Here is an 8683-nt window from a genome sequence, read left to right on the forward strand (position 1 = left end):
CAGAACAAATAAGTCAGTGTTGCAGACTATAAAATCATTATGTTAATTTTTAATACACAAAACTTGGATTACATTTCTGTTCTTATGATATGACCAATATAGACCGGGCCATTGATTACCAGCAAGCACATTCTCCAATAACTAGACACTCCGGACTTGAAAACGTCTTGCTCAAAACCATGAGAATGTGTTTACTTAAGGGCACCTGGGTGGCTCAGTTGGTTAAGTGTCCAACTTCAGCTGAGGTCATGATCTCTGCAGATCATGAGTTTGAGCTCCACATGGAGCTCCACATCTGGCTCACTGCTGTCAGCCTGTCTGCATAGAGCCTGCCTTGGATCCTCTGCTTCCCCTGTCCCTAATACTAGAAAAGAGGAGGAGGAGGAGGAGGAGGAGGAGGAGGAGGAGGAGGAGGAGGAGGAGGAGGAGGAGAATGAATTAATTAATTTACTTAAAAGCCAACCAATAAAACTGGTTGCATTCTATGCCCTAATTGAGTTCCGATCCATAGGGCAGCAAGCACTACTTTAACCTAAATCTCTATTTTCATTCTTTGCGTTTTGTTTTGCTGGTTTCTTGCACCTGTTACCACTGCCCACGGCCTGAGAAAAGCTACCGGAGGCCCGAGGGAATAGGGGAGGGAGCCAGCCTCACTGGCAGCCTCAGTCTCATGCCAGCTGGGGAAAACTTTCCAGCCCCCCGCATTCACCCGGCAGCTCCCTGTCCCTTGTTGGACCGCGGAGGAGAAAGCAGCCACCACGGCAGAGTTACTCACGCCGCAGCCACCAGAGGGTCCCACAACATCAGCTGGGAAGCCAGGACACACCCTCTTCCCCGTGCAAACCCAGGAGGTCACGTCATAGCCCTTCCCTTGCTTCCAGCCCGGAAGCGAAGCGGGATTGCCGGAAACCCGGGGCTGGCTGGGGCTGACGCCCACGGAGGCTGCAGCTCTTACCAAGCAGCCAGCTTTGCACAAAGGGTCTGAGTCACCGGGACTCCATGGGCCTGAGCCCTCCCCAGCCACATTCCTTCTGGTATCACCCAAGAACACAGGGAAACTGGTGGCTTAATAACGTTTTCCATACAGCCCCCAGAACTTCTGCCTGAAGGACCACTTGCTCTCAAGCGCTTGGAAGATAGCCCATGAGAATTAGGTCCTACCTTGCCGCCAACACCAAGCATTCTTGGGGTTCAGACAAGCTAGTGTTCTATTAACTCAAAGTAAGGGGTCTTTCTTTCTTCCTTTTTGCAAGAGACCAGGGAAATCAGGGATCCTCCTGGTGAGAAAAAGGGAAAGGAAGGCTAACATGCCCAGGTTTTTCTTTGGCAGCCACCCCAATCCAGAACACCAGCAGATTCACAAACTTACAAAACAGATGCTCATTCAGGTTTTGATGGTCTCTTCTGGAGTATTTGCGAAGAGGCTGGAATACTCAGGAAACTATTTTTAAATAATTATGAGACCTTGAGGGCTTGGTTCCTCCCTTCAGGATGGCCGCACATAAATCACCTCATATAATTCCCATAATAAACCCCCAAGTCAGGGACGGTAGGAATTTTATAGGTGAGGAGACGGAAGGCGTAGAGACTTGCCTGCCCACGGCACAGAGCAAAGCTGTAGCAGCACCAGGAGTCAGCACGGGTCCATCTGCTCCACCCCAGCCTCCACTTAGTAATAATTACAGTTAACATGAGTGTGGCGCTTGCTATGTGCCAGACACTCTCCTAAGCATTTACACGCCGTTTCTCCTTTGTAGTCACAACATCCGTAGGAGGCAGGTACAACGATCAAGTCCCTTTTCCAAATGAGAAAACTAAAATTGGAAGGAGTTGGGTGACATGTGGAACATCACATGGCTAATGAGGCAAGAAATTTAGATTCACTCCATCCTTGTGCTCTTAACCACCACCTCATCTGCTGTCACCCTCCCCTGGCTCCCCACCTTGCCACAGGCACACTGATGGCTTGTCAATTCCCACCTCAGCCCAAGCCCCTCCCTGCCTCTTAGCCTCTGCACTCGCTTTTCCCTCTACCAGGAAATCTTCCCTCTAGTCCCCGCTGTATTTGCAACCATAGTTCCTCCTCTTCCTCTAAGTCTGGGTTTAAATGTCCCCTCTTGGGCGCCTGGCTGGCTCAGTCAGTTAAGCATCTGCCTTCAGCCTAGGTCATGATCTCACAGTTTGTGGGTTCAATCCCCACATTGGGCTCTGTGCTGACAGCTCGGAGCCTGGAGCCTGCTTCAGAGTCTGTGTCTCCCTCTCTGTCCCTGCCCCTCCCCTGCTCACATGCTGTCTCTCTGTCTCAAAAATAAATCAACATTAAAAATTTAATGTCCTCTCTTCAGTGTACTCTTCTCTGACTTTTTACCTAAAATGTGTTCCCTTCCATTCTTCTCTCATTCAGACCTTTATTTTTCCCATCATGGAATTCATTACAATCTACCAAAAATTTTATATTAGTTTAGTTTTCCCCTTCTATTTTATTTGTCCTCCCCCAGAATGTAAGGCCTGGGAAATCAATCTTGGTCACTGACAAATGCATGTTACCCTGAACACGCCAGGTATTAGAAGGTGCTCAGTAAATATTTGATAAATTATAATCATTACAATTTGAAGTTCACCTATAGAAGGAGCACAGGTGGTTTCCAACCCAAAGCTAAGAGTTCTGTGTTTAAAAGGAAGGAAAGGGGGAACTAAAGGGCTCAGTTGGTTAAGCATCCAACTCTTGGTTTCAGCTCAGTTGTGATCTCACAGGTTCATGAGTTCAAGCCCCGTGTTGGGCTCTGCACGGGCAGCGTGGAGACTGCTTGGGCTCCTCTGTCTCCCCCTTGCTCTCTGCCCCTCCCCTACTCACACTATCTCTGTCTCTCTCAAAATAAATAAATAAACTAAAAAAAAAAGTAGAAGGAAGGAAGGCAAGCTATAGTCCTTCAGCTTTTGCTGGCCAAAAAGATAAGTGAGCACAGTAAGTACAGCCTGCCATCCAGTCCCCTAGAAGGAAGATGGCACAAAGGCATTTACCCACAAATCACACACCACAGAGGGGTCCTGCTTGGCCTCCCTAGAGCCTCTGCTCCCCGGAGGGAGGGGCTACAGAGAACCTGCTGTCTGCTGGGTGAGGCTGGGTGCCTGCGTGGTCATGAGCTAGTTCAGTTTTTCCCATTGCCCCAGTAGATGGGTGTCTATCCCTATTTTACCAAGGAGGAAACTCAAGTTCACAGCGGTGGGATGACCTGCCCAGAGCCTGGCAGCTGATAAGTGGGACAGCCACTCACTCTCCTTTAACATCGTTCAGTGGCTCCATGTTACCTTTAGGAACAAGCCTCAGACTTCTTAGCAGAGTATCTCAGGTGCCCCAGGAAAGGTGCCTCCTCTCCGGACCAGGGCAATCCCTGGGAGGGAGGTACTACCTCACAGTTCTGTGCTCTGATACATGCTTTTCCTTCCTGTCTGCCCCCATACAATCTAATCCCTACCTGTCCTTTAAGATTCCTGATAGGAATCCATCCTGAGAAAATAAACATGTGGGCAAAAATGTTTATTCAAAAGTAGCCCCACTGGATCTCATGCTTAAGTATGGAAGTAAAATAACTGGTTAACAACCTAAATGTTCAAAAAAATATGGGAAATGTTTAATACACTGTATTTTGCTACTTAGGGTTACTAGTTGAGCCACACTTGGGGGTTTGTTGTTTTGTTTTCTGGGTTGCCAGCACCCAGCCTTGACCAGGCAACTGTAAATCTGCGGTTTTCAACTCACGTGCGAGTGGAGGACAGCAGCGACCCCTTCCGGGCGGGGCGCACCCTTGAGGAGCTAGAGGGGGCAGGGCAAGCCTTTCTCTATTTCCAGGGGCTCTTCCAAGGGACCAGACCTCTTCACCGCACAGCCCTTTTTGTCACTCAGGAACGTGGTGAAGTTCCAAGTGATGGCATTTCCCAGGATGTCCCTCCCCTTGGGCTGGACTTTTCATCCAATCCCACAGCGGGTGGGCACCGTCCCCATTCACACAGCTCTTGCTACCAGCCGAGAACCAGCGGGGAGCTCCTGGATCTCCGCTTTACTCCCCAGATCCTGCCTCCCAACTGGTGGGGAGGGGAGGCCAGGATCGGTAAGCTCCGCTCAGCGTATCGGGCGTGCAGGGCGGCGAACCAGGTACAGTTGACGTTTGGTTTGCCTCATGGCAAGGCCGCATTGGTGACAATGCACAGGAAGTCCCGGTCCTTGTCCAGGTTGGCAGCGCGCCCATCGCTGTCCCGGTCAGAGGTCTCCTGCAGAGGCCGAGCACATTGGTGGCGGTCTCGGGACACGCATGTGGCGCCTTGTAAAGGCGAAACGGGTGGCAGAGGTTCATCCACAACTTCATTCTTCTGAGCCTGCTGCCAAAATTACTAGCACTCCAAAAAATGCCATTCTATTTGTTAGGGCTGTGCAGTACCCCTCCCCCCCCCCACTCCTTCCCCCCCCCTAGTCTCAGAGGTTTTTTTCTCACCCCCAAGTGTATTCCAGGGAAGGCGTGCCTGGCCAGAAGGGAGTTCTCCTCCACTCAGTGATTCGGCAACTCAGACTCCTTGCAGTCGTGATTCTTCCAACCCCAAAGCCTCTGAGTCTAAGCAGATGGAGTGGAAAAGTGAGTGACATCGTTTTGGGTCCTTGCCGTCAAGACATGTTCTGGAAAAGACATTTCTCATCGGGAAGAGAGGACAGGAGTCCATCCTGGGAACAAATCAATCACGGCAAGGGAAGGATTCCCTAACGAGAGTCTGTCTCTAAACAGAAGATCAGCCTAAAGAATGTCTTTTTTGAGGCGTTTCACACGGCTTCCAGGCCCTTCTGCCTGGAAGTGTCCCATTCAGTTGGCGACTAGCCAGAGTCCCACCTAAGTGCAAGAGGTGCCAGGAATGAAATCCCCAGCCGATCTGCCACAGCCCAGCGGCACCTCTACACACTGATGGAAGAACAGATTTCTGGGGGACAGGCTGCGCTCCGCACTGCAGCTACAAACCCCAGAAAGTGAGGTACCGCTGGCAGCGGGTTTCCTTTGCACACGGAGAAGATGCACTGCTGCCTGGGCAGTGACCACTGCTCCCTGTTGTGAGCATTTATACACTAGAATGTACCACAGGCCCGGTGGGGAGCTTAAACATGGCCTTCCCATTGCTCCAGGGACCAGCCAACTCAGGTTCCCTCCTTGGATGACTGTTAACCTAAAAATAAAAGGGCTGACTTTGGTACCAGCAAAAATGGGCTTATTTGGGAACAGCACAGAATTACAAACCAGGACACGCAGAGCCTAGGCAAATCAGGAGAACAAAGGAGAGGATCACTCTTGTATAAAGGAAATTAGAAGGTCAGAAGGGCTGTTATAAACATCAAGTCCCTTGGAGTAAACTGTGAGTTTGAAGTGTAGTGGTTTTCAGTGGCTGAGTTGTGACAGTCTCTCATTGGCTGGGCTGTTGCTGGGGGAGGAAAAAATCTTCCCTCTTGCCTGGGAGTAAAACAGGGTCCACGTGCAAGGTCCCTCTCTCTCTCTGTTTCATGGGCCATCCATGAGTGCTAGGGCACCAGAGCGCCTCCTTCTGGCCTCCCTTCTCCGTTTTAAACAAGATTCCCTTTTATTGATTTTCACAGGGCCATCTGTCTTTTCCTCTTCCCACATCTCCCCTTCCCCCCAAGACCCCATCATCCTTGCTGGGTGACTCTGCCTCAGGCACCGCTGCCTGATCCCATTGGTTGTCACTAGTGAAACAGAGTTGACTCCACTGTATGCATGTGGTTTACAAGGCACAGCTACTTTCTCGAGAAAGAACTGCCTGGGACCACTTCTTCCAGAGGGAGATGAGTCTGAGATTATGGACACAGGTCCCCTGTCTTTGGAGCTGCAGCTACTAGGATCTGGGAGCCCTCAGAGTCTGGCACCAGCAAGCAGGAGAAGAGAAGAGAGAAGCAACAGTGTAGTTGTATGGGGGGAAAAATAATGAGTGAATGAATAAGCACGCTCTTCATAAATATTTAATGACAAAATAGTAAAGATAAAGTACTATGCAACAAAAACAGAACCCGTAATTCTATAATCATAGTGATCACAATTTAGATATCTCACAACAAAAGCAAAAATATATGTATTTACTTGTTTTTTACAATCTTCGGCACTTCTACCTCTTTGCTCAATAAGTACTATCCAGCCCTCCAAAGACTCAGTATCAGTTGGCACGATGGCTACTGTTTGCCAGTCAGGCTCATGTCTGTCAATTCTTCAAGGAAAACTGGATGCGCTCCATTGAGGTAGAGAAGGCTTCTGAGTTCTTTCTTCCTACTGCATTGCATCTGGAGCTTTTTCTTTGCTGCCCACTTTGTTAGTGAGCAATTTTTATGTTTGGGGAAAAGTGGGAGAGACAGCCTGGATCCAACTCATTCTTTCTAAGATCACTTTAGGGATCAAATTTGAGAATAACTTCTGGGTTCAATTTTTAAAACCCACTCCCCACCCCCACAAATCCCCAAATTATATATAATAGATGTACAAAAGGACTATAGAAAAAAAGACATAAAAAGTATTTATCTTTGGTTACTAGGTTTAAATAATTGTATTTTCTTTTTCATACATTGCTATATTTTCTAAACCTTTTATAAGACTGAAACCTTTTTGCAATCAGATTTAAAAGTCACAATAAGTGTCTTGTTGTTAAGTTTATTTCTCTTGAGAGAGTGTGTGTGCGCATGCATGTGCAAGCAGGAGAGGGGCAGAGAGAGATGGAGAGAATCCCAAGCAGCCTCTGTGCTCAATCTCACATGACTTGAGCCAAAATCGAGTCGCTTAACCAACTGAGCCTCCCAGGTGCCCCAAGTCACTGTTATTTTTAAATGACTATCAAATGTTGCCTCCTCCAGGAATTGTTCTGTGACCACTCCAAGGGTCAACATCCTCAAAGTATCCCCTATTGTCCTCCACCATTCACTGGGAATACTGGATTTTGACCGCTTGCTTATCTATCCCTTGACAAGACTTGAAGACCTTTGAGGGAAGAAAATGATTCTTTAATGTCAGAGGCCTCAGGGCATGCAGGCACAGTAAGCATTTCTAAAGGTCTGTGGACCAAATGGAGAACTCAGGTAAAGAGGAGGTACAGGGGCACCTGGGTGGCTCAGCTGGTTAAGCGTCCAACTTCAGCTCAGGTCATGATCTCATAGTTCGTGGGTTCGAGCCCCGCGTCCAGCTCTTTGCTGACAACTCAGAGCCTGGAGCCTGCTTCAGATTCTGTGTCTCCCTCTCTCTGCCCCTCTCCTGCTCATGTTCTGTCTCTTTCTCACAAAAATAAAATAAGCATTAAAAAATTAAGAAAAAAAAAAGAGGAGTGTACAAACTCAGGTTCTTCTCATTCTAAATTCAGTTGCATCTTCCCTGGGACTAACAGAACCAGGTCTTTCTCCACTCATGACTGTAACCTGAGGCCTGGGAGATGCTGGGGAGCACACAGTAGAGGTGCCCCCCTAAACAGTCAGCAGGAACCTAGCATGAGTGGGAGCTGAAATTCAAATTGCGTTTTCCTAGCAAGAGCCAAGATTTGTCACATGGTGGCACTTAGAGGATTCCCCGAGTCTGCTCATTCCTTTGGGATCACTCACGCCTCCCAGAACCTCCCCTGGGAACAAAGGAAAACCCAGGACTTGGGAGTTTTCCATCAATAGCTGCTAGCAGTTTGCATTTATCCCTAACCACAATTAAAATAAATGGGGCGAGGGGGGACACCATGCATCTATTAGGAAACACTTAGGTTTTCTCTAAATTTCTTCCAGAAATTTCTCCTAAAGGGCTTTGAGAACCAAACAGGCCAATTACTGGACAAAAAGGAGACTTAGAAACTTTTCAAGCCGAATTTTCCACCACGTAAAGCCATCCACAGGGAGGGGTAAATCCCTTGTTGAATATAAATTTTGTATGGGAGCCCACGAGCCACGCAGCCCCCTGCACCCCCCACCCTGAGGGCCAGGCGCGGGCAGGGATCCGGCTTCTCCGCCAGAAGTAGGGGGAGCGGGGCACAGGGCTCAATGACCCTCCGGACTGACATCCTGGGCCTAACACGAACGGCGACAATTTTGCGGCGGTTAGGCCTCCCCGTGGCCCTCCCTGCAGTATTATCTAGAAAGTCATTCTTAGACCTGGAGGTGACGCCCGGTTCTGGGCCAGCGCGCCCCACCCGCGGATCGGCTGGATTCTTGGAGGGCTGCGCCTTCATTCTCTAAAACCGAACCCGAGAGGAAGGGCACGGCCCAGGGCGGGGGTGTCCTGAAACATCCCAGAGCCCTTGAAGGAAGAAGGGACGTCCACAAGGCGCTCCCGGGCCGAGGTGACAGCGGGCGGAGGCCGGGCGTGAGGCGACGCAGCACCGCCTCGCCGAGTGTGTGCCTGCGCGGGGCGCGGGGGCACAGGAAGGGGAGGGCGGGGAAGGGGTGGGGTGAGCGGGGCCCGGGACACCGGCCCAGGCTCCTCCTGCCTCCCCTCCCCTTCCCTCCCCCCCCTACTAAGGCTCCCCGCCCGCCGCGCTCCGCTCACTGGCCGCTCGTCCCTACCGACCCAGCGTCCCCGCCGCGCCTCTGGCCAAGGTGAGTTCAGCCCGCCACTCGCCAGGCGCTCCGGGCCCCGGCCCCGCGCGCGGGGAAGCCCCCCATCGGCTGCCCGGGCTT

The 8683-nt window shown here is 50.3% G+C and overlaps 2 protein-coding genes across 2 annotated transcripts in view; one reads left to right on the plus strand and one right to left on the minus strand.

Moving 5' to 3' along the window:
* The window catches only part of GPX4 (glutathione peroxidase 4), a 24774-nt gene extending 19674 nt beyond the window's left edge, over positions 1 to 5100 (minus strand). Inside the window, 5 exon segments of the mRNA XM_029945777.1 lie at positions 3761 to 3967; positions 3969 to 4021; positions 4024 to 4083; positions 4086 to 4319; positions 5004 to 5100. Coding sequence (XP_029801637.1) covers positions 3815 to 3967; positions 3969 to 4021; positions 4024 to 4083; positions 4086 to 4319; positions 5004 to 5100 — 597 coding nt within the window. The 3' untranslated portion in view covers positions 3761 to 3814.
* A 3396-nt stretch (positions 5101 to 8496) lies between these two features.
* Positions 8497 to 8683, plus strand: part of S100A10 (S100 calcium binding protein A10) — a 9963-nt gene continuing 9776 nt past the window's right edge. The window contains exon 1 of the mRNA XM_029948814.1: positions 8497 to 8602. The gene's annotated coding sequence lies outside the window, so the exon portion shown is untranslated. The remainder of the gene's footprint in view (positions 8603 to 8683) is intronic.

The sequence above is a fragment of the Suricata suricatta genome, chromosome 8, assembly GCF_006229205.1.
Source record: "Suricata suricatta isolate VVHF042 chromosome 8, meerkat_22Aug2017_6uvM2_HiC, whole genome shotgun sequence".
NCBI lineage: Eukaryota > Metazoa > Chordata > Mammalia > Carnivora > Herpestidae > Suricata > Suricata suricatta.